Genomic DNA, 26,317 nt, shown 5'->3' with positions numbered 1-26,317 from the left:
CTTTTCACTAGACATTGTATGAGAAAGGTGAGAGGCACGATGATTTTCACTGACATCAAGGATTTAGGAAAAGTATTTTTGAGAAAAAAATACTTAATGTATGTTTGCAAAATAAAGATATATCAACTAATGAATAAATAAACTATGTCTAATTTTAAATTGTTTTAGAGTTTTCATACCTCTAATCTTATTTATTTACGCCCAAAGTTGTCATAAAGTTATTGTTAAAATGGGAATCTTTTGAGGCTCGTAACTATAAAATCAATATATTTTTCAATGTTTAATATATCAATAAACCTAGATAATGGTAAGACAAACCGATATAATACTTAGTTTTGAGGATTTAATCAGTACCCTTATTATAAATGCGAAAGTGTGTTTGTTTGTTGGTTTGTTGGCTTATTGGTTTATTGGTTTGTTGGTTTGTCCTTCAATCACGTCGCAACGGTGCAACGGATTGACGTGATTTTTTGCATGGGTATAGATAAAGACATGCAGAGTGACATAGGCTACTTTTTATCCCGGAAAATAAAAGAGTTCCCACGGGATTTTTAAAAAACCTAATTCCACGCAGACGAAGTCGCGGGCATCAGCTAGTCTAAATATATAAAAAGAAAAGGTGACTGACTGACTGACTGACTGACTGACTGACTGACTGACTGACTGACTGACTGATCTATCAACGCACAGCTCAAACTACTGGACGGATCGGGCTGAAATCTGGCATGCAGATAGTTATTATGACGTAGGCATCCACTAAGAAAGGATTTTTGAAAATTCAACTCCTAAGGGGGTGAAATAGGGGTTTGAAATTTGTGTAGTCCACGCGGACGAAGTCGCGAGCATAAGCTAGTATCAAATAATGTAGTAATTAGCCTTCTACGTTTGTATGAAGAAAGCACCGAACTGAGCCCACTTAAGTACTACGACGTTTCAAATAATAATAATATCATACCCACACACTTTTTCAGACCTGAAAAATAATATGAGCTTAATATGAGCTTAATGTTAGTGATACTATGCCTAGCTGTCATTTTCATTCAAGTAGGTACCTATTTGACTTTATTTGTGTGCAGAATATTTTGCTGTTATTTTAGTGCGTTCACCCTGTTTGAAGAATTGAAGAGGGTTTGGATATCTTTTATAATTGAATCACCTTGAAATCCATTTAAAGAAAAAATCTAAATCTTGTTTTCATTTCGATGCGAGATAAAAGGGCATAGATGAAATAAAAAGCATTCTCTTAAATATAATTTCTTTTTCTTATAGTGAGGTAAATCTTACCTATGCAATAAAAAAAAGTTTTTTTAAACAATTTTGTTACGCGAGAGAGTTAAACAAAATGTACCAACATTTTCTACCTACCTATACAATAAAAATAAATTAAGTAACCGTTCATTATTTCTTTTGTCTGGGTATGTCTACACACAGAGCGAAATAACTCTGCACTTATTCCGTATTCTCTCACCGTTTCATTAAAATAAAATATTCTGAGGTACCTAACGTGATAACGCGGCGCATCTCTAGGTCCCGCTACGGTAAAATTCAGCTATCAACCAAAATTGTGTTCCGGGAGAAAAACGATTTCCCCTTATTATCTTCAAAATAGTCATTCTTGTCTCCAAAGAATAACGCTCCGAGAAAACGTTATTACATAAGTATTTTATGATGGCGTTTAAGGGAACACGTTTTGTATTAAGGGAATATTTTCCTTGTTTAAGACCCTCCTAAACATTATAGATACCTACCTACGTTTAAGAAATACGATTACCTCTTAAATACGAGTTAGGTCGTGATCGCGAAGCGAATAGCAATTTGTCTGAAAAGAAATATTTATATTTGTTTGTTACCTACGCTTTTCTTGAAATATGAATAAACTATACTAAGTAATATTATTATAATTCATACTAATATTACTATTAATTCGAAAGTATGTCTGTTTCTTGTTTTTTTTTTTTACTTTTTTACGGCCCACCCACTTAATCGAGTTTGACTCCCATAAGTATTTCACACAAAGATGACTTGCATCCCGAAGACGGACGGACTAAGAGCTCCCATAAGATTAAAAAATATAGAAATCCACGCGGACTTCATTACCTAAACTTTGTACTTGGCATTGCATAACGTAAAACTTATTATGAAACGCCACGAACACTCGGCACGTGATCTATCTAGGTATAACCTAATTGAAAAATTATTTCCGGAGAAAAATGTTTTTGTACAAAATATCAAAGTACCTACTAAAGATAAATTCTGGTCGCCGGCTTAATACCAAAAACTATTTCATCTTACTATTTATCAGGGGGCGTAGCTCAGATGGTAGAGCGCTCGCTTAGCATGCGAGAGGTACCGGGATCGATACCCGGCGCCTCCAGTTTTTTTTATAAAATAAATCAGTAGCCTAGGTACCAGGTAGGTAGTAGATAAAAATATTATTTAATACAAGGCTAGTGTCATGTTTCAATTATAAATTTAACTTTCGATGTAATATAGAGGTTCTTTTAGAAATGAAATAAAAACTGAAAATACTTAATCAACTTTATTTACAAAAATAGAATTTTTAGATTTAAATAAATCTTAATTTATTTATTAACATGAAATAATATATTTGCTTAGAAAAATGCTTGAATTCCAGTAATCGCTCTCCCTAATATGAGAGCGTGAACATCGTGAGTACCTTCATAAGTATTAACTGCCTCTAAGTTCATAACATGCCTAATAACGTGGTACTCATCAGAAACTCCATTACCGCCGAGCATATCTCGTGCGACTCTCGCAATTTCTAAAGATTTGCCGCAGTTATTTCTTTTGAGAAGGGAAATCATTTCAGGAGCTACGAGTCCCTCATCTTTCAGACGTCCGACGTGTAGGCAAGCTTGCAAACCGAGGCTTATTTCTGTAATCATGTCAGCCAATTTCTTTTGAATCAGCTGGTTCGAAGCGAGTGGTCTGCCAAATTGTTTCCTATCTAATGTGTACTCACGAGCTATCCGCAAACATGTTTCAGCTGAACCGAGAGCGCCCCAGGCGATTCCGTATCGCGCATTATTGAGACATCCGAACGGCCCCTTCATACCTACTACGCCAGGCAATAAATTCTCCTCCGGTATAACGACTTCGTCGAGCAATATCATGCCCGTTGCTGAAGCTCTCAAAGAAAATTTACCATTGATTCGGGGCGTGTCCAGTCCCTTTTTAACTTGGGCTCGCTCAACTATAAAACCTCTCACTTTATCGTCCTCAGTTTTGGCCCAGATTATAAGAATATCAGCGATAGGCGAGTTGGTTATCCATGTTTTAGATCCACTGAGAGTATAGGTTTTTGATTTAGAATCGTACTTTGCGCGCGTTACTAAAGACCCAGCATCGCTTCCAAAGTCCGGTTCGGTTAATCCAAAGCATCCTACTAAGTCCCCTTTAGCCATTTTCGGTAGGAACTTTTGTTTTTGTTCCTCTGAACCGTACATGTATATTGCCCCCATCGCTAAGCTGCTCTGCACACTCATTGCCGATCTATACGAGGAATCTACTCCATCCAATTCCCTTGTAATGAGTCCGTAAGTAATAGATGATACACCCGCACAGTCGTAGCCCTTAATAGTACATCCGAGGATCCCTAACTCGCCCATTTCTTTGTAAATCTCTCGATCGAACACTTCGTTTCTATTTGCTTCTATTACTCTTGGCATAAGTTTCTCTTTACAATAAGCTCTCAATGAGTCCCGAACTGCCTTTTCGTCGTCTTGTAATTGACGATCTAAATTCAAAGGGTCCTCCCAGTTAAAACTTACTTTTGCGTTGTATGAGCTTGTGGTCGACAATGCCCTGATATTGCTAATGTTACACACAACGGGCCACAATTTAGACAATTTATTTATATTCACAGCCATATTTACAAAATTTCTACTTAACTAGATCCGGTATGAACATTAATATAATAATTATCTTGTTTACACAACTTTGCACTATATTCTCCGCACTTATGTCAGTTTTAGATTACGATTTGTACACTGTTCTTGTTATTTAACGAAAGATAGCGTCACAACTCATAATCAACAAGTCATTTAACTTTGATAACAACAATATTTCCATACAAAATAATTATAACCTCACAAGCAACCTAGCGACGACATAGGTACTCGTAGTATGTTCTCGCTCTCCACATTTCTGTAGCTACATTCACGCAATAAACTGTTGCTAATATCGCACTCCTACGCACGTATTTGTGACGTATAAAATCATATACTTGCCCACAAATCTCACATAACAAAGATGCCACATAACATAATGGTTCATTGCTAGCCCCAAATTAAAAGGCGCAATTTGTACATTCGACTAATAAAACTTATCTGCTAACTTTTAACTATACTATCTGAGCAGTTATCATTGATGATAGTAGTATTGAACTAGCGACAATGTTTTGTACACATTAATTACATAGTTATAAAAACTAATAATAGAATTTAGTGACACACCTAATTAGGTACCTACCTAATGTAATAAGTACATCAATTAATAAGTACTTATAACATTTGACTAAACCTAAAATTAGGTAGATACATTTTAAATCTTTAAAAACTATCCAATTAATATAATGTTTTATTTACCATTCAATATTACTAGGTACCTATAATAAACTCGGTAATAAGTACTTTCTGTAATTTAAATTAATATTATAGCTGATGCCCACGACTTCGTCCGTGTGGGTTTAGATTTTTAACATCCCGTGGGAACTCTTTTATTTCCCGGGATAAAAAGTACGCTATGTATGCTGGATGCAAGCTATCTCTGTACCTTTCTTCAAAATCGGTTGAACGGGTGGGCCGTGAAAGGCTAGCATACAGACAGACTTTCGCATTTATAATATTATAAACTAAAAATCTTCATTTTATTAAAGCAAAATATAATATAACTATCCATCCAGTAGCATGAGTGGTAAAAAATTCAACGAAAACACTCGCGGCGTATTTTAAATAGCAATTCCCCAGTTAAAAATTTCTGCCATGCCACAACTGGCTTTAAATACCCTTCGGCATTAATTGTACGCTTTTAATTAACAAGTATAAAAACATCGGGTACTTAAATATTACTGAGTAACTTTCTCTTAGCAAATAAAGAATGTATTAAAGTGGATCTTTTTAAGCTGCTATCTGTTTAGGGTATCTATATAAATAGTAGGTATAGTACGCGACAGGTCAAGATGGCAATTGGGGTGGGGATGCCCCATACACCCGTACAACCCCTGCGCTGACCAGGTGCGGACAAGTGCGAGTGTGCGGGGGTCTCCCCGCCTCATACCCCTGCCTGCCATCTCAACCTGTCACGCACTTATACCTATGCGTTGGGTTTCCACTTTCCATACCTCCCCGCGTTAAGCGGCTCAAGAGTATGTACCTACCTACTAGCTTAAGGATTACCTACTATTACATGTTAAGTAGTGATAGTAGTCGAAACCAACGAAACTCAAATTCTCCTTGTCATTGTAAAGTAGATGATGCCTGCGAATTCGTCCGCATTGATTACGGCTTTTAAAAACCCCTGGGAGCTTTTTGATTATTCGAAATAAAATTAGCCTAGGTGTATCTATGCTAAAATTGCATGTTTCAACTAGTACTTTATAGCATTCCTTATAAAGTGATTAATCTAACCCCCCCGGACTCGGCCACTGCCCGTGGGGCATGGAAAGTAGCGAGGAAAAGAGACAGAGACGTACTCGTAGCAGGCAGAGATGTGGCAGCTATGGCTGTGATACTCGCATCACAGCTCGCATGCCGCACGCCATACTTCTCGTTCGGGTATATGAACGCGAGATAAGCAGCCACTGAGATCTATAGAGCTCACTCTGACTTAGACAGAGCTATATCTCACACATAAATTTGTCTCGTTTTAACTCAATCTTAACTCTGAGCAATCTCATCTGATCTCAGCCTAAGTCTCTGGCTCCTTTCCTTCCCATACCACACGGGCACTGTCTGGCTGGGGTGAGCCAACATTTGTAGAGCACTATCTCTTATCTCATGCGTTTTGTACCTTCTGTTATACCGACCAGCAAGCGCACATTTCAAACTGTAAACACCATATAAAAAACGTAACATAGTAATATATGTCTATACATTATTTTATATCTATGTTTTTATAATATCATTGGCCAACACCGTTAAAATAGAGCGAACTAAACGAAATTCTATACCAAAACCATGACACGAAAAAAATGTACGGCAATACAGCAAAAAATTGAGCCGGATAACGTGCAGCCTGTGGACAGGGTCCTCTTATTTATGTCCAAAGCAAAACCCGCGGCATTATGAATGCGAACAAGGCGCGCCATTTTCTCATTGTAAGCATATGTTCGTGGTTTTTTTATTTTGGAAAACGGTGGTGTAATCCGTGACTAACGTTTCTCAGTTGTGCACATACGAAGCCCCATTTTTACGGATGCATGATCCTTTATTCTGAAAAATTTATGTCGCGCGTTTACAACTGAAATATAGTAGAAAATATTTTATCTTTTTCTAAATCAAGAAAAGTAAATGCGCTTTGCATTGTAATATACTTAAAAATTATAAAGTAAAAAATCATTTATCATGGTAATGTTTATTTGTGGTGACAATTAATACCAATAATATTTAAACAATGATTTTAATATACATGCGAAGCCGGTTTTTAAAATTTTAACATTCGATATTTGACACATTAGTAAAAAACGGCTTGGTTACTAACCATTTTGGTTAGGTTAGTAGGTACACTTATTAAGCATCATGTTTTTTTTACCAAACCAGTACACAATATTCAGAATATTAGAGTAACCATAATTAGCCGTTACTTTACAATTATTATGAGATAAAAGCTCATAAAAGCTCTGAGTTCATTTCTTTAATCCATAAATGCTCTTTGTACAATCACGAGAAATCGACATACCTACATTTTACAAGAATTTCCTACTATAATAGTCAGCCACTTACCAAAGGATATTCAGCTACGAAAATCATAATATAGAGGCTGAGTCTTCTATAAATTATTCACTCTCTATTTGCATGACAAACGACGCTTGAGAACGGTGAGGTCTTAGACCTTAATGGCACCTTAGCTACTTGTTAAACTGCCCTTAGTATCCACCTACTCCACCCTTTCACAAGCTACGACACACTTTAATGGCCCAGTGATTTTTCCACTCATATTATGCTAATTCTACATTAGCATATATTTTGTTCAGCGGCCATTTTTCTCATGCAAAAGTTGGACAATTTATTCTGTACCTTCTTAGGTTCGGGTTATAATGCCTAAGTAAGTACCTAACTAAATACCTACCTTAAGCTTTAGCTTAAGGCTTAAATTATTTTCTAAGTAATTACCTTACTTCATATAGCATTAGATATTGCAATGCTCTGTAACTACCCGATTAAAAATCTAAATATATGAAAGGAAAAGATGACTGACTGATTGACTGACTGATATATCAACGCACAGCTCAAACTACGGGACGTAGACTTCCGCTAAGAAAAGATTTTTGAAAATTCAACCCCTGAGGGGGTAATATAGGGGTTTGAAAATTGTCTAGTTCAGGCGGACGAAGTCGCGACCATAAGTTAGTAATTAATAAACACAAGTCACAGCCTGGTCACACACACTAGTCATCAACATCATCATAATCAACCCATGGTGGGTTTTGCCAAAGTCTACCACGATAGCTAGGAGCGGATTGAGAACCGAACCTTTCCGTTGTTTTATTTAATTTTTAATTACTGTAAGTGAGTTTACTAAATACGTAAATAGTACTTTAAGCGTAAGCATTTTTGTACCTGTGATATAGCTTTTCCCAGCGCAAATGGTAGGTTTTCTTAAATAAACTGTCCGTGCTTATGATGAAATAATTTTTTCTCATTCTTGATCTTGTTAATTACACGTACTTCGTTGCTCGCGTCACCTCGTGTTATTTAATTTGCTTTACAACAATTTGTACCTACATTTTTCAGTAGATATTAAAGTTCAGTTTTACTTTATAAAATTTTAGAACGGACAATTTGCTACGCTTCAACTCCGCAATGTGCTCTGAACCTTATTCGCGGCTGATTGAAATATGATACAAAACAATCACAATAGGACATTAATCTCCGAATATCGATATTTTATTATTTTGTGTTGTAAATGTAAATAAATACAGTACCTACTCTTCTTTGGCTAAACCAACTGAACTGTAAATTAATGTAGACTTCCATTAGCTGTAAATGTAGCGACGTCTAAGAAATTAAATATTTAGTATAAATAAAACGTCTGACTGAGCAAAGTGCATATTATAAAATTAGAGAGTACTTATAGTGTTCTGCGATAAAATCACAAGTTGAATTGACATTCCCAAATTAGAACATTACCGTGAATTCCTCCGCAACGTAAATGGAATAGTCGTGTAGTTTGAGACCCCTGAAATACGTTAATCTTAGCACCTTACATGTAAGTTTATGCATATAGTCTTGGAAAGCAAATAATCTCTAAAATAAGTAAATAAATTCTTTATTTTGATAAATAATTTATTTATTTACATATGCACAAGTCACTTCTGCATAGTATAATTTACATCTCTTTACAATGGTAAACTTAATGTTGAATAATATTAGAGGAAGGGTTTGTTAAAAACTGCCATAATATCTACTATCTACCCCTTCCAAGTTAGCCCACTACTATTTTAGACTACAATATTATCATTTTTGATCGCCACTTGAGATCGCAGTCAAGAGCTAACTAATATTATTAACTTAAAAATATCACTATTACAAAACAGATGATCATGTTCCTGGTGAGTTGTAACATTTTGCAGATTCGGAAAAGAACTGATGAGTTTCTTGCCAGCTTTTCACAGCAGAACTTGCTTTTGTAACAATACTTAGTAGAACCTTGATAGGTCATAAGAGAAATAAGACAGCATAAATGAAATAAAAAAATATTGAATTTTCTTGAATATACTCTTCTTGTTAGGAAGAACATTTCAAACTAGTGGAAAATTCATTTAAAAGCACATGTTTATTTAATAAAAACTTTATATTCTATTCTAGTCATCTCTGCGGTAAAGTTTTCTGATGAGATATAATTCTGTCACTCAAGATAATTTAACTCACATACATCAGTCCCAACTCCCAATGTGTCTGTAACGTTAATAACAGAAGTTGTTCCAAATGGGTTTTCTTCGTTACAGGTCTCGACACTAATTTCGAGTTACAAAGAACTTTCAACTCACAAAAGTCCCAACAAAATTAATGTTAAAACAAATTTCAATTGAACCCATTGCGTTAAACTTTGTCAAATTTCGTTCGAGCGAAATTCAAACAATGAAGCGTGTTACGAGAAATTTAAAAAACAATCGCATCGATTTGTATAACAATAGAGTAAATTATGTCAGGGATGCTTTTCTTGTTCTAACATAAATATTCAAAGCTCCGTTATTATCAAATTCTATTCAATTTATGTATTTTAAAAATTGATTAAACACACAAATTTAAATGTAAGGATATATTAATTGAAGATGAGCGTTGGGCATGTACCTATTGATTTATTATTGACTAATTTCAATCAATATTTTATAGTTTAGAATAAGTGTGTAATAATAATATACCTTAAGAACTACTTTATCAAACCTTTTTTAGTATCTACTAAAAGCCGCAAGCCAATCAATAACCTCTTAGCTTATATTATTACTATTATATTTTTATTATTATTACTATTATTATCATATACTATTTGCTCTCACGCCCGTGTACAAAATAGATACATATAAAAGCCAAAAGAGTTATAATATACTTACATACATAAAAATAACTATTATTATTATTATTATATTATCTACTTATGCATGTTTATCTAAAACACATCAGGATCGTTTTTTTCTAGTGGATACTTTCACCTTAGGACCAGATAAGACAGTTATGACAGTGCTTATAACTTTTACAATAATCACTACAGCCATTACAAATATAGCTAATATAAAAGCATAGACGTCCATCATATTGTATGCAAACCAACTCATATTTCTCGCTGGGTTCTTCATGTATTCGACACCTTTATTTCTAATAACATACTCCAACCAGAACATTGCAGTATCTATTGGACTCATTGGCCTATCCTGCCATCTCTTTTGCAGTTCCTTAGCTTTTTTCAAGTAAGAATCATTGTTTAAGACATCACTTAACATTGTGCCTACCGTATTTTCATTTATATCATGGTAGGGCAGTATTTTTCCCACACCTGCTTTTTGAGAATAAAGTAAATTATTGTATTGATCGGCGTATATAGGGATACCAACAACAGGTACTCCATTAAATATTGCTTCCTGCATACCTATTAAGCCTCCGTGTGCAATAAACACTTTGACGTTAGGATGAGCTGTAAAATAATTATAAACGAATTAGCAAATTTTTTGGATCAGTAGTATAAGTGCGCTAGAAATTGTTCTTTGTAATCTTTAACAATTCTGAAATGCTGATTCTGATTTGTAATTTTATTTAAAGGGCCACATATCATAAATTGCCTATCTTACAATACTTAAGTACTTACCAAGAATTTCTTTTTGAGGGAACCATTTACGAATAACCAAATTTTTTGGTTTTCCTTCTAATTCATCTTCTTCCCATTTCCACAAAACAGTCTGTTTCAGCCGCTTGAAAACATTTAAAAACGCTTTCTTCTTCTCTTCTGGCAGTTCAGTACTTTTGATGTTGGAGCCAAAGCTAACATACACCAATCCGTGCTTAGATTCATCTAACAGCTTTTGGAGATCCTGAAATCAAATGGGAAATAAAATCATGACTTTAGTTATAGTACTAACTGGATCTTATTGGCAGTGTAGTCTAGGCCAGCTTTTACAATATTATATATTTACAATCCTTACTAATATTCTAAATACGAAAGTGTGTCTGTCTGTTCGTCTGCCTATTTGTCTGTCTGTCTGTCTGCTAGCTTTTCACGGCCCAACAGATGTTGATGAAATTTGGTACAGAGTTACCTTACATCCCGGGGAAGGAGATAGGCTTTTTATCCCAGAAAATTAAAGAGCTCCCACGGGATTTTGAACCTAAATCCACGCGGACGAAGTCGCGGGCATCCTCTAGTATGAAATAAAATAGGTAATCTTACTTTTGGGAGACTGGCATTACTTCTTGAAAGATGAGCTCCACCAATTTCAACAATGTTTGGCAACAATGCATAAGGAGTATTGTAACTGAAGTGGCTGTTGATCAACATTAGGGAAGCCTCCTTTTGCAAATCATATAAGCTCGGAATTTTACCAGCAAGCTCTGGCAAATATTTTTTAACAAGCTCCTCTTGTTTGTCCAGATACCAATATCTCCACCAAAAATATTCGTAAGTGGTAAAATAGAAGTTCCTCAGTCTGCCCCAAAAACTTTCAGGATTATTTACATCCAAATATTCGGACAAAACTGTGGCTAGTTGAAGGGGGTTGCGTGTTATAATATTGTGCCTCATGCAGTTTCCAAATGTGGTAATTATTGCTAAGGGTGCATTATACTTGACTGATAGTGCAAACATGGATTCTTGGAAAAATTGTTCACATAGAACTAAATCAAATGTGTTGTCTTTCTTTAAAAACTCTTTGACTTCTGGTGAATTTAGTGCAACCTCTGTGAAAGCAATGCCACCCGGCCAAAGTATTCTTTTATGAAATTCTTCTGCAGATAAATCAGCCATTTCCAAGATGTCTGGTGCCCCACCCTCTATAAAAAGTTACTTGAATCATTAATAAACCTTTGTTATATTTAAGTCTAGTTAACTAGCTTGTTTCGGAAATATGCTTACCAATTAGATCCCATATTATTTTATCAATCACTTTCACCTGATGGTAGTTAGGCAGCGGATTTTTTTCTAAGTGTGTCGTTATAACTGTCACATTGTGTCCTCTATGAGCCAATTCTAATCCGATTGACCTTAAAAATATATAGTGGGACGCAGCCGAAAAAGGCATAACGTATAAAATATTTGCTGATTCAACAAGATTTGTCAATAAGGTCAATACCATTAAAGCGACCCCGATCTGTAATGAAAACAGTACCTAGGTTAGTAATAATTTTACACGCCTTTATACACAAAGAGTATTTTTCAGTGAAAATAAATCATGTTCAAATAAACTTTTACAAAATTCTTTTTGAATCCTACTTTTATCCCGGACATTTTTAAGAAACCGTTATACACGCGAATGAAGTCACGGGCATCATCAACTAGTAGTCAAATAATTTTAAAAGAATATGCCAGAGTAGGATTTCATCAAGCCATTTTAACGAGGTTTAAAAATAAATACCTACTGAATGAAATGGATGATATTGTAAAAAAACGTATAATATAAACATAACATAAAGCCATTCCCAAGTCAATTGAACAAAATAAAAAAAAAATCTAGAACAAGTACATTATTCAGTCCAATAAAAACAATTTTTAAATAAACGTCTTGTAGGTTAGGTACGTTACATAATATTCTGTTACGTATCTAAGAAAATAATAAGATAAGTAAAATATAGACGTGAGACTGCAATTACTTTTATATACATGGAATGACACACCTAATACTTATTGTAAATCGATCAATCGAATCTAAAAGAACAACCGCTGAGTTTATGGCTCTTCTCGGTAGGAAAGGCATATTCTAAATTAATGGTAGGCATATGGTAGGTAGATTTGACGATTCAAAAGTACTTGTAAAAGTTTATTTGTATAAAAAATCTTTCTATGTCAAAAAAAACGCTTCCTAGGTCGACCTTTAAATAATTTTAGTTAATTTAGTTATTTTATGGCAATGTTATTGTAACTGTAAGCCAAATTCTAAGTTGTTTGCCAGCATAACGTTATATCTAGTTATACTTAGTTTGCTTGTCACTGTGTTCTTCTTTCTAATTTTGTATCTAACTGTGAAAACCTCATATTAGCTGTTACTTAGTTTAATTAACCTGTTGGTTTTCCAACAAAAATAAAAATAAAAGTAAAATTAAATTAAGTATTTTCCCAAGAGAACAAGTAGACAGGTACAGTAGGTACCTACTGCTTTTTATAAGGTTAAACAATCCTTAGATATTTATTAGGAGAATTGAACTAAAGTAGTGGTAGTAAAATAAATTAGGTAGGTACTGGGTACATAGAGGTCATTGAGGGTAAATGACAATGGTTCTGCACTAGCGTACCTATTACCTCGTATACGTTTATAATGTACTTATGTTTATAACCAGAAAATTAATAAAATATTACTCACCATTTTAAACAGTTGTAGGCACATTTTTGTGATAACACTCACAGGTTATGGTTAGTAACTTTTTGAATATGATATCATGCAGCTCAATTTTGATTATTTACTTAAATAAAATAGTAATCATTAGTGATGCGCAGTAGATAACATGCTACGAGGCTGTCAGCGCTCGCAGTATCATTCGAAATGAATAACATGGCGAACTTCATGGCCATGATCTGTATCTAATAGTTGAACTTCATACATACCTATTTATTGTATGGCAGCTTTTTCATTATGAATTTTCTCCAAAAAACTAGACAATCGTGTTAGTAGAAAAAGTACGTAATAATAAGGTAAGCATCATAATATAATATATATAATAATATATAATAATAATATATTTATTTATTCACAAATGTTGTACAAGACAAAGACTCCTTAAAACTAGTACACATAAAAAAGGTAGAAACAATAAAAAATATAATATCTAATTTTGTTGATTAGGTATCATCCATAATCATGATCATTATTTACATCATATTGATTAGATAGCATCCACGCGGACGAAGTCACTAGCAACATCTAGTCTACTTTAACTATACTTTTCCAATGACAATTATTAGGGAGTAAGCACTATTGTTAGGTATAATATCGGCATTCGGCAGTAAGCTATTTAGGTCAAAATATATCAGCCCCGGCCCCCGACCTGTCATCCTACCCAATAAGATAAAGTTGAAAATAATTAAAACCCAACTACGATCGACTTAACACTGAAATATTATCGCAAAATTGTGTTTCGGTAGCTTGGTACAAGTATATTTTAATGTTGCAGTATATTTATTGACCAAGCGAAGCGAGGTCACTGAGTCTACTTGAGTGAAATTACACTTGTCCGTTTGTCCGTCCGTCACAGCCTTATAACTTCTGAATTACTGAACTTAATTACTACAAATTTCGACACAATATGTAAACTGATGGCCTTCAGCCAAATATTACATACAAAAATATGAAAAGCTTTATTTCAGGGGGGCTCCCATACAAAATGGGGGGCTTTAAAGTGGAGATTAAATTGAATACTGGCCCCGATTCTCTAGTCTCTCTCTAAACTAAATTTAGAGTATCTGCATCCTTTTCTTTTTACTAATGCTAAAAAAGGAACGGAACATGACTTTCACATTTAAAGACACAAAATTTTAGTGCTATGTCAAAAACGGCTACATATTAGAAATTTAAACGTGTGTATACTTTCGGTTATTTCCTGTAATTGAACAACAAATACTAAAATTATACAAATATTATAAAGAAACCAAATCATTTCATTTTTATTGGGCATCAGTATTTTTAACATAACTTTACAATAAATAATAGTGAAGCGAACTTCTTGCGTTATTGCTCTCAGCAAGAAGAAAAGTGAGTAATGTTTTACGTAGGTACCTGTGAATGCATGCGACATCTTTTAGTTTGCATTTATATTATAAAACTATATTAAGAGTAAGTCCATTTATTACAACTTCTTAACTTTGATATCATGAAACTGATACAAAGACAAAGTGTTTCTAAGAACACTAACTAATTTGACAGTGATTAATAAAGCTGCTATAAGTAATACAAGTATGAATGCATACACATCCATCATGGCGTATGCAATCCAACTCATGTTTTTTGCAGGATTTTTTATAAATTCTGCTCCTTTGTTTCTTATAACGTACTCCAACCAATACATGGCGGTATCCAAGGCTGGCATAGGTCTATCTTTAAATCTACGCGAAACCTCTTTTGCCGTTTTAGCATACTTTTCATCATTGATCACATCAGTAAGAATCTTCTCGATAGTTTCTTCACTGATGTCGTGATACTGTAATATTTTTCCAAAGCCTGCTTCTTCAGCCATCAGTAAATTGTTATACTGATCGCAATATATTGGCACACCAATGAGAGGTACTCCATTAAATACTGCTTCTTGAGTTCCTATTAACCCTCCGTGAGATATAAATACCTTGACGTTGGGGTGAGCTGAAAATGAAACTATTTTTTACGAACTTAAATCTTCTTTTCTATAGAAGTAAAAATGGAAATAGAAGTTAATTGGAAAGCAAAATCAGTTTTCAGAATTCCCTTTTGCCAACAAATAGCTTATGCCCGCGACTATTCGTCCGCGTGGACTACACAATTTCAAACCACTATTTTACGCCCTTGAAAGGGTTGAATTTTCAGAAATCCTTCCTTAGCGGATATCTACGTCATATCTATCTGCCAAATTCTATTTGCCAAATAAATGCCAAATTTCAGCTCGATGTGTTCAGTGTTTTGTGCTGTACGTTGATAGATCAGTCAGCCAATCAGTCACCTGTTCCTTTTGTATATTTATATTATTGTAGGTAGTTTTCTTAATTTTCACTAAGCTCTGAAGAAAATATAAAATATCCATAAAATATAGAAGGAAGATCAATAAATAATCGATCATTATCATTATCATCATTGACAACCCATCACCGGCTTACTACAGAATTATAAAAACATAGTCCACTACGCTTGGCCAAGTGCGTATTGGTAGCCTTCATACACCATTTATTTGATGAACACAATGGATAACTGTCCTACTGTGTAATGATTTCCTTCACTGTTAAAGCAAGTGATATCGAATTGCTTAAAAAGCATATAACTCCGAAAAGTTAGACATCTATGTGCGGAATCAAATCCTGGACCCTTCGAATAGGAAGCCGATGTCTAGGCTGTCACCGTTTCAATTAAGCTATCATCGCTTAATCAATAACCTGCTTTTTATATAGGTATCTAAAACTGAAATGTTTACCAAGAATTTCCTTTTGTGGTAACCATTTCTGTGTCACTAAATTATTAGGTTTGTTTTCTAGCGTATCATCCTCCCATTTCCAGATGATAGTCTGTTTTAGTTTTCTAAACACGTTTAAGAACGCATTCTTTTTGTCTTCTGGAAGTTCTGCACTCCTAACGTTGGTACCGAAATTCATGTACACAACCCCATGAATTGACTCATCCATAAGTTTTTGTAGGTTCTGAAACACAAGATCCAATTTTATTTTCATAAGTTAAATATCACTTTCTACTACACTCTATAGGTACCTGAAGGTTAACATGTTAAAATTATTTGATAAGTCCGCTATGAGTATAATAATGACTTATATATTATCTGTCAGTCGTGCATAATGTTAATAATTATTATTATTATTGAGAGATCAACAAATAAATCACATTTTTATTTAAAATTAGCTGATCCCCGCGGCTTCGCCCGCGTAGATTTAGGTTTTTAAAGATCCCGTATAACCTATGTCACTCAGGAATAATGTAGCTTTCTACTGGTGAAAGATTTTTTAAAATCGGTTCAGTAGTTCCAAAGATTACCCCCTACAAACAAACTTAACGACATTACCTCTCTATATAATAGTATAGATATTTAAATATCTAAATATATAAAACGAAAAGGTGACTGACTGATCTATCAACGCACAGCTCAAAAGCTCAAACTACTGGACGGATCGGTCTGAAATTTGGCATTCATATAGCTATTATGACTTAGACATCCGATAAGAAAATTCAATCCTTAAAGGGGTAAAATAGGGGTTCGAAATTTGAGTAGTCCACGCGGAAGAAGTCGCGGGCATAAGCTAGTGTATCAATAAGAAACTTCTGACAATTTGTGCTAATAACGTCTTGCTTACCTTTGGTAGTGTTGAATTACTACGCGAAAGGTGAAGTCCTCCAACCTCCACTATGTTTGGTAAAAGAGCAGCGGGAGGGTCAAAACTGAAGTGACTGTTTATAAGCATCAAAGAACAGTTCTGTTGTAACTTATATAAACTCGGTCTCTCTTTAGGCAAATCCGTCATATATTTTTGCAATAGCTGTTCCTGTTTCGTGAGATATATAAACCTCCAATATATATACTCGTACGAAGTAAAATATAAACTTCTCAATCTTCCCCAAAAGCTTCCAGGTTCTTTCACGTCAAGAAACTCAGGAATAACGGTAGCAAGTTGTAAAGGATTTCGCACCACTATATTGTGTCGCATGCAGTTTCCAAAAGTCGTAACTAATGCTAAAGGTGCATTATATTTAAAAGATAGCATGTATAAAGCTTCCTGAAAGAATTGTTCACAAATAACCAAGTCAAAAGCGTTGTCTTTTCTTAAAAAAATTCTGACTTCAGTTGAATTAAAAACTACTTCTGTGAAAGCTAGACCTGCTCCCCATAAAATCTTGTGGTGCATTTCTTCTGCAGATATGTCAGTCATGGTAAAAACGTTAGGCCTTTCACCACCTGAAATGAAAATATGTCAACATTAGGATGGTGGCACTGGGCAGCCAGTAAATTAATTATTTGCAAAAAGTGACTGCGTAAAGAAAGGAGTGCAAAGTTTTCAGGGTTAGTGTATATAATATGTAGTTGTAATTTAAGAGAGTTTCTTTATTCCACCATAAATTTTAAGTCGGTTTTAATTTTTTTTTTATTACTAAGTAATAAACTTATCTTGTAAAACACAAAAACGAATTACGTTTATAACATATCAGTTTATGGTTTAGGTTTTGTAAAAATCCCGCAAAAAACGTTTGATTTTCCAAGATAAACTTTGTATTTATAATACTTAGGTATGTATTAGTATGGATATGGATTTTGGTATACCTAGCTTTAGTCTTAAGATAAAAATAAGTTTTTTTTTTTTAAGAATATTAGCCAAGTTAATTACTGACTAATATTTACCTTTCCCCTCCAATTAAGCGTAAAGCTTGTGCCAGGAGTAGGTACGACAATAGTGCAACGGGTGGGATTTGAACCGGCGACCTTTCGGTTTTCAGTCCGCTCCTTTAACCGCTGAGCTATCGAGGCTCTAAACTATCACTCAACTCAACTCAACTCACTCAATAAAAAAAAATAAAAAAAACGGATAATTAAAAATTTGCCGTCCATGAGGACCGCCGACAGAAATGAAAACTTAAAACAATGATATACAATTTTTTTTTAGGACTTTCAAATTAATTGTAGTAGATACCTAAGTATCAAGAATTATAATTTCTCAATTTGTAAATTAAAATCATTTAGATTATTTTAGTTTTTATATCTATCGGCACATTAGCATGTCGGTGACGCGCCTTGAAGTTTATACCGATCTCAAAATTGCCCAACGCGCCTAAAGAAGTTTTCACTTTAATATACTTAAATACACGAAATAACGCAAAATAAATATTTTGAGCTCACCCGTTAGTTCCCAAATTTTTATATCATCCACCATGACTTGATGGTAATTAGGCGGTGGATTTTTTTCTCTGTGAGATGTGATAACAGTAACATTATGTCCTCTGCGAGCTAGCTCCAGACCGATCGGTGATAGTAACATATTATGGGACGTTGATGTAAATGGCGTCACATAAAGGATGTTAGCTGCATCAGTGCAGTGCTCCAAAAATATCAAAATGAATACTGCTTTGAGGCCAAACTAGAAAAAGAAAAACACTTTGGTTACACGTGTTTAGATTCTAAGATTCAATGATCCCAAAATATTTCCTGATTTCAATCACATTGGGTTTATGGAAAATAAAATCGGCATATATTCACAATATGAATTAATTAACAAGATACGCGTTGGTTGGGTACTTTGTTGATTGATTCGCTCAAACTTTTATAAGATCAACCAGCATACCAACAAAATATTGATTAGACAATTTGATCATCTTTAACGCCTTTTAATTCTTATAGCAAAATATTTCTCTAGCACATTTTGTGTAAACTTAATTATGTATTAAAATACTTTAAAGTTTAAAGAAATTAACAAAATAGATTTATTATTCGAATACACAATTTTATAAATCACCAATCCCTAACACTTTGTTTTAAATAACACTTTTAAACTACCACGCACCATTGTATCAATCGGACTATCGATCGGTGTTTCGGACTATGTGTCCTACACAGTGCCACTTCAGCTTCGCAACTCACAATAAACGTAGATAAAAAAATTAGTAAGAACAGAATAGTCAAGACGTTGAGGGCACGGGTCATTCCCACTCATGACACTCACACATTTTTTTTACTAACACGTTTATGATACGAATCTAACACGTGACTCGCTGTTAAATAACGAGTTAAATAATTTAAATTTAGAATGATTTCAGCCATTTTAGAAAACATCGTAGCTTGTACTCTAACCACACGAGTAGATAACTCGTGTGCTTCTAACGTTGTAGACATGAGATATTGGTCTTATAAGACTACTAGCCATCTAAAAAACATAACATCTATCTATACTAATAATAAAATTGAAGTGTCTGTCTGTAATTTCGAAACAACTATCCCTTATTAAGCACGTATGGTTATTTGAACTGTAGGTACCACCAACGCACACGTTTTAAATAATTTTGTCTGTCTGTTGTCTGTTTGAACGGGCTAATCTTCGGAACGGCTGAACCTATTTTGACGGGACTTTCACAGACAAGTAGAAGATTAACCAAGGAGTAACATAGGATACTTTTTTACTGACTTTCAAAAAAGGAGGAAGTGTGTTTTTCTACCTATGTACACAGAAATCTCCGAGATTTCTGAACAACTGAGCGAATTATTTTTTTCAACCGATAGAAAAATCTTGCGACAATTGTCCCATAAAAATTTGGATTCCAACTCCAACAAATACAAAACTGTTGCTAGGTAAATATCTAATCTAACAGTGCTCCCACAAAAACTTTAGCAAAATTCATCAACAAACTGAGTCTAAAAATAGAAAAAAAACGGGCCGAATTGAGAACAGCCTCCTTAATAGGCACTATTATCGTGTGCTATTATCACATGAGTCTCGTATGCTATTATTACCGTACAAGTTGACGTTTATGTAATAACATTTAACTCCAGTATTTCTAAGATTTAACTGTACCTACTTACCTCTTTACACATTCATAATAATAGGGCATTATTGAAACCAGTAATAACAGAGCAAAATAACAAATTACTGAAACCAGTAATAGTAAGTAGACCGTAAGTTTATATATATATACCTAAGTTTGAAATCCAGACGTCACTGAGGTTGCATTGGTGCTAGAGCACCACTGAATCGGTGCCATTTTGTTTGTTCAATAGCCCTGTCCATATGAAGTAACACAAGTCAATGGTATCTAGCTTTTTCATTAACTAAGCTTTTAGCAAACTACAAACGTAATGTTAATTAAAATAAAAGAAGCGCCATCTATGTATAAGTTATTAAATTATTTTAAAATCAGAAACATATTGTTTACACTGTACCTACAGTGGACTTGCTTCGTGTTATCTCAGCACATAGTATCTGTGGTAGTGTCATAGCCATCCGACAGATGTTTCTCAAGTAGTATATACAAATTCTTTGGTTACTCCTCGCATGGCAGGGTACAAGGTACAAAGGCCAAATGTTACTGTGTCATCATCACATCATTGATAAGTGTTGATAATAATCAATCCATCTCAGGCCCACTACTGAGCACGGTCTCCTCTCAAAGTGAGGAGGGTTTAGGCCATTGTCCGCCACTTTCTTAAAACGCACGTCACAAGACTTATCTTGGAAAAGTTTGTGTCTCTGTTCCTGTAAGGAACTGCATTCTTAAATCGTGGTGATACCACAGGATTAAAAAAAAAATGCGTTTAAATATTTTTAGAAAATTCGGTACCTACAGAGATATCTTGCATCTCGGAATCGGATCGGATAGTCTGCTTTTTGTCCTGGAAAATCAAAAGTTCCCACGGGATTTTTAAAAACATAAATCCACGCGGACGAAGCCGCTAGCTAGCATCATCTAGTAAAAAATAAAACAATCACAGCATTGTGTATTAAAACATTATTTATTTTTACGGGTACAATTATTATTAAAATTCTTAATTTTAATGTTTCCGATGTTATCAAAATTATAAAATCATACATCAATAGTTTTCAATACAAAACAAGTAGGTAGGTATAATCGTTTAAAAATTCTTTACTGGACGGAATTAGATCACTTATTAGGTACAAATATCGAAATAAAATTAGTAAAGCTATATGACTTTTTACATGAAGCAACTAACATTAAATTAACAAATATTATGTTAACGAATGCAGTTAATGACCACCTAACTTAACATGTGATTAAATTTCAACTTTTCAGTCTGTGTGACACTAATATAATTATGTTATATGAAAATATGGCAATTATATAATAATCAAGTCGCGCTCGGTATTCAATAATCTCTTATTTTTTCAGACACTTTGTAATTACTTCTCCTTCGTTCCGGATACTGCGGCGTCGTTCCATTTCTAGATTCATAGCCATGAGAACTACGAACACCATTCTCATAGTACTTGGTGCTTGCAATAGGTTCGTTGTAGCCCCGACTCTTTGTTACCGAATTCACCTCCCTTGATTGGATTATTTCTTTAGACCGCCCATCTCTAGATGGAATCACTTTTTTACTAACAGTTTCCACAGTATCTGTTACGCTAGGTCTCTCAGGATCACCTGAGCGCGTAGTATACCGATATGTTTCGGAAAAATTGTCACTGCTGTTACTTTCGCGCCGATTTACTGGTGATTTTATTCTCGTCTCTAAACGCGACACAAAGGGACTCGACTCTCTATTTAATGATTCAGTTTTATACAATGGTATTTTGCGTTCCTCCGATATCCGTTCTTTATAATGCGGCGATGGGGTGTTGTATCGGGATGATAATCTACTACCGTCAGACTCGTCGTCCGCGTGTAAGGTTTGATATAATTCCGGCGCCCTCTCGCGTAGTCCTTTAAGGAATATCTTTTTCTTATCTGTTTCATCGTAAGATTTATTGTATCCATTTGTGTGACCGTTGGTTATCGGCGTAGTTTTGCCATAACGCGCACCAAATAATCCATCCCGTCGACGCTCAGTTTCGCGTGAAACAGCGTCCGCTAAATCTCGCTGGCTTCGATTTATGATTGACACAATTCCTGGACTCTTCAGCTGTTCCGGAGTCTCGTCGAGCCTACTGAGGTGTGGGTTTGATTTGTACATCGTGGAATAATTTCTGCTCATGCCAGTAACGTAACGTGGATGTGTGTCCTGTTCGGGTGCTCCCATAGCAAAACTCTTACTCCTATTGAGACCTTTGTAGGTCCGCGCCGGCTTCGCAGGGCCAGGCGGATACCCGTTTATCTTTCCCTCTGGCGCTGTTGATACGTTGTTGGGTATATTAATGGCACTGGTAGACCGTTTGTTATTTGTGACTCGCTGCCAGTATTTACTGGAGCTTGGCTTTTCGGTGGGTTTCTCTTTACGTTCGTGTAGCTTCCGGGGCAGGGTCTGCGCGCTTCGCGCGTAGTCTTCGTCTGCTTCAGCGGGATTCAGCCGGCTTGTAGAGTGACTGAGCCGGCCGAGAGTGCTCGAGAACTGGCCCCTGTAACGAAAAAAACAGATCGTTAGAATTTTATCACTACATCGTGATCGTAAGACAAGGCGGCCCACGTTTATCCATTGTGTCTCCTTGTATCATAAAAACATGTAATCTTGTGTTTTAGAACGTAATTGGATTCAATGTGGAATCTCAACCCACACGTCTAACGATCGCGCTTTGTTTACACGAATCAAAATACCAGTAGATCAGCATGCTTTTAATGCCTGAGACTATGATACATACATGATATAGTTAAGACTGATTGATAAATTATGTATGATTTAGCTGAGATCTCTTGTGTGTGAAATTACGTAGTCTCTGAATGTCAGCGTACAACTAATGACAAATTTTTTGCCATAGTCAATCAAATAAATGGCATAGCTAGAAGACAAAAACAACCAGGAAACTATATGAATTACAATGATACTTCGCTTAACTAATTTACATCATACCTACCACATATAACATACTACACCTAAACTAAACCTACACCTGTTGGAAGAATTTTCATTCAATGAGTCACACTTCGTCATTACCAACAAATAGTTCATATTGAAGACTGTCACCCGGCAAATATACGTGACTCAACGTTTGTAAGCTAAATAAGGGCTGTTTTGTCGAGAAACCACTTATTTATCCATACTAGGCAAGGCCCATGGACAACGACAGAATTAAAATGGCAGCCATAAGTAGATACCGGAGAGTATCGAGTCGGTCCGACTGAGTCGTAGTTTTGATTGATCTAAGACTAAGAGACAGTGTGGCTAATTCCTTTGTACACAATCTCCAAACTAAACTAAAATATCACGTCTAAATCTATTGCTATCCCTTTCATAATGTTGCTTGCGGAAAAGGAAAGCACTAGATATAGACCTGTTAATTTAGTTTAGTTTAGAGATTGTGTACTAGAGAATCGGCCCCATTGTTTCTTTTCATTTTCATTTAGTAAATCTTAGAAAAGATCTAAGATCGATCTAAGATCGATTGATTGCAATCTTGACAATGTAGTCAGACGGAAGCGGGCTAACCTGGAAGAGCTATGGCAGTTTCTACACGGCATTGTACCGGAACGCTAAATGTCTTGGCGGCATGGCTTGGTCGGTAGAGTGGTAACTAGCAACGGCCAATCAGACCAGAGACTGTTTACAAACCATTAATCCCAAATTGTTTCTGCCGGGAATCGAACCAGAGACCTCCCACTTATAAGACCAGTGTACTCGCCACTGCGCCAAGCAGGTCATGATATAACGACCAACATGATAGTTTTTAAGTTTTCCTAACCCACCAACCAAATAGTCTTTCAACAACAACACATGTTGAAACTGGGATATAGATATAGTGACAAAAATAACACCAGCTACATTAATAAGGTAAGTGAAGTATAGGTACAATTATATCATAAACTTAAATTACATGCGCTTCATCAATATTATAAGATCAGAGCTTTACTATAAGATATTACTTATGTGTAGAGTTCTTCACTCTTACTTTCCCTCAATAATGATACTAAATTTCCATACACGGTTTTCGAATGAGGATGAAACGGATCAATTTAGTATGCAAGACAGTTAAAAGTTTCAAAATAGGCAAACGGTTTGAAAGCGTGCAAAATCTGTATTTTGTCTTTATACATATAAAGAAAAAAATCATTTTACATAACAAAAGAAACGGTTTTTCGCAATGTCTACGACAATTCTACAGATTAGTATGCGTAGTAGGTACTTTGTCCTACGCGTTTTTATGTAGAAGTTCCGATTATATAAAAAAGTTCATTTCATAATTGCGATGACCTCTTTGAACAAATTAGAAAAATATAGTTTTAGATGAGTAAACCACATCTTTGAGTATTTAGTTTTTTTTTATTCGGTTTATAATCTGTGAAATTACCTACAAAATTAATTGTTTTAAGTGTATCCTGGCCGGGCACGAGCAAATATAAATTATGTCCATGTCAATACGGTATTTGACTAGGTCAAAAATAAATTATTTCTCAGTGATTATTAAATAGAGGGTCTTCCAAAATTCGTAAGATCCAAGTCCTTTATTAGTTTTATGTGTGACTAGCTTATGCTCGCGACTTCGTTCGCGTGAACTACACAAATTTCGAACCCCTATTTCACCCTCTTAGGAGTTGAATTTTCAAAAATCCTTTCTTAGAGGATGCCTACGTCATAATAGCCTATCTCCACGCCAAATTTTAGCCCGATCCGTACAATAGTTGGAGCTGTGCGTTGATAGATCAGTCAGTCAGTCAGTCACCTTTTCCTTTTATACATTTAGATAACCATTTTAAATTATTGATTTTAGTAAAATAAGGACGTCAAATAATTGTGACGTCACATACCGGTATGTATTTCTTAGAATCTCGCATACTAAGCGCGCGTTTTGAAGTATGATAAAAAGTTACTGATTTGACTAGCTGTCAAATACCGGATTTACTACACGAGTATAAAACGTTATACTCGTGTATAAAATTGTTTATTATACTTACAAACTAGTAAGTACCTAATTATAAATTATTGTAATGGACACTAAGTCCACAACAGTAAGAATGCGACCGCAAGGTAAAACACTGGTCACCGCAATGTTTATCTGTTTCATCTTCCGCATCAACCAAAGAATTACTCCCAAATAGTTTTTCACAAATTCATGAGATTTGAGACAGTATATAGCACAGTACACACACTTCCAGATATTATATCCATAATCCCTATATGTATTACAAAACGTAAGTTACGTTCCATTGAAAGCCTGAAACAATAACACAAAGTGCGGACGGCAACTGTACTGCATGCAGCTTGACTTCACACCACCTTCACACTGACTTGTGTAAAGTTGAGCGCGCATACGCGTGTACATTTAAAATACCAGAAATTTCATAAGCACCCACTGCAGCGCACAGAAGCGTTGGCGGCGGTAGTAGCGGGGCTCCTAAGCGTGTTTCCCAGTTTGAACGACTTCTGACTTCATCCGTACTAATATCCATACTTAAAATATTATAAATGCGAAAGTGTGGCTGTCTGTCTGTCTGCTAGCCTTTCACGGCTCATCCGTTCAACCGATTTTGACGAAATTTAGTACAGATATATCTTGCATCCCGTTCCCGGGGAAGGACGTAGGCTACTTTTTATCCCGGAAAATCAAAAAGTTCCCACGGGATTTTTAAAAACCTAAATCCACATGAACGAAGTCGCTGGCATTATCTAGTTTACAATAATTCTTTGTATTAAATTAAATTATCTGGGAGCTACATTGGACTCATTGAAGTCGCGCATACTGTGTAGGTACTCCAAAACAATGTCACAAGCGCAAACTGCCCTTATTGCTCAATTTTCTTGGCTTAGCTTTGGTGAAAAAAGGCATAGACAGTTCTTAAATTTGTCTATTTATATGTCGTGACTAAATATACCTTTTTTAACCCTCGACGCAATCAGAGGGGTGTTATAAGTTTAACGTGTGTCTATGTATGTCTGTCTATTGCATCATAGCGCTCAAACGGATGAACCAATTTGAATACGGTTTCATATAATTGAATACCTGTTTATTCGAGATGGTTCTTAGCTATGTTTAATGAAAATCCGTTCAACTGTTTGAGCAGTATTAGCTATTTTCTAATTCGATATGGAATCGCAGTCATCCAATTATTTATTGATCTAGACTACAATACAATGCAATATTATGGTAACCTTGACCATTCGGGGGTGAC

At 35.1% G+C, this 26,317-nt stretch overlaps 4 protein-coding genes and 1 non-coding gene across 15 annotated transcripts in view; 1 reads left to right on the top strand and 4 right to left on the bottom strand.

The window, feature by feature from the left end:
* The first annotated feature begins 2,301 nt into the window (after positions 1-2,301).
* TRNAA-AGC (transfer RNA alanine (anticodon AGC)) lies at positions 2,302-2,374 on the top strand. The gene has a single exon. It is a non-coding gene; the product is annotated as a tRNA-Ala (tRNA).
* A 150-nt stretch (positions 2,375-2,524) lies between these two features.
* Positions 2,525-4,162, bottom strand: LOC117988872 (glutaryl-CoA dehydrogenase, mitochondrial). Its single transcript, XM_034976139.2, has one exon. The coding sequence runs from the start codon at positions 3,888-3,890 to the stop codon at positions 2,613-2,615; it is 1,278 nt and encodes a 425-aa protein (XP_034832030.1). The 5' UTR covers positions 3,891-4,162; the 3' UTR covers positions 2,525-2,612.
* A 4,342-nt stretch (positions 4,163-8,504) lies between these two features.
* Positions 8,505-13,438, bottom strand: LOC117989104 (UDP-glycosyltransferase UGT5-like). The gene is made up of 5 exons (XM_034976412.2): positions 13,244-13,438; positions 11,803-12,037; positions 11,122-11,720; positions 10,543-10,765; positions 8,505-10,371 (listed from the first exon to the last, which is right to left on the bottom strand). The coding sequence occupies exons 1-5, from the start codon at positions 13,265-13,267 to the stop codon at positions 9,860-9,862; spliced, it is 1,593 nt and encodes a 530-aa protein (XP_034832303.1). The 5' UTR covers positions 13,268-13,438; the 3' UTR covers positions 8,505-9,859.
* A 166-nt stretch (positions 13,439-13,604) lies between these two features.
* LOC117989105 (UDP-glycosyltransferase UGT5-like) lies at positions 13,605-19,413 on the bottom strand. 5 transcript variants are annotated; one of them, XM_069503486.1, is made up of 5 exons: positions 19,275-19,413; positions 18,453-18,690; positions 16,918-17,516; positions 16,032-16,254; positions 13,605-15,232 (listed from the first exon to the last, which is right to left on the bottom strand). In XM_069503486.1, the coding sequence occupies exons 1-5, from the start codon at positions 19,380-19,382 to the stop codon at positions 14,724-14,726; spliced, it is 1,677 nt and encodes a 558-aa protein (XP_069359587.1). In that variant the 5' UTR covers positions 19,383-19,413; the 3' UTR covers positions 13,605-14,723. The 5 variants fall into 5 exon arrangements, with proteins under 5 accessions (XP_069359587.1, XP_034832304.1, XP_069359588.1 ...); XM_034976413.2 differs by lacking the exon at positions 19,275-19,413 and adding an exon at positions 19,114-19,253; XM_069503487.1 differs by lacking the exon at positions 19,275-19,413 and adding an exon at positions 18,899-19,052.
* A 1,621-nt stretch (positions 19,414-21,034) lies between these two features.
* The window catches only part of chas (chascon), a 118,757-nt gene continuing 113,474 nt past the window's right edge, over positions 21,035-26,317 (bottom strand). For all 7 annotated transcript variants that reach the window (XM_034976411.2, XM_069503364.1, XM_069503363.1 and 4 more), the window contains one exon: positions 21,035-22,614. In XM_034976411.2, the coding sequence (XP_034832302.1) occupies positions 21,426-22,614 (1,189 nt within the window). In that variant the 3' untranslated portion in view covers positions 21,035-21,425. The remainder of the gene's footprint in view (positions 22,615-26,317) is intronic.

Source organism: Maniola hyperantus, chromosome 15, assembly GCF_902806685.2.
Source record: "Maniola hyperantus chromosome 15, iAphHyp1.2, whole genome shotgun sequence".
NCBI classification, from domain to species: domain Eukaryota; kingdom Metazoa; phylum Arthropoda; class Insecta; order Lepidoptera; family Nymphalidae; genus Maniola; species Maniola hyperantus.
The sequence above is the reverse complement of the archived record's forward strand: the minus strand, read 5'-3'. Positions and strand labels throughout refer to the sequence as shown.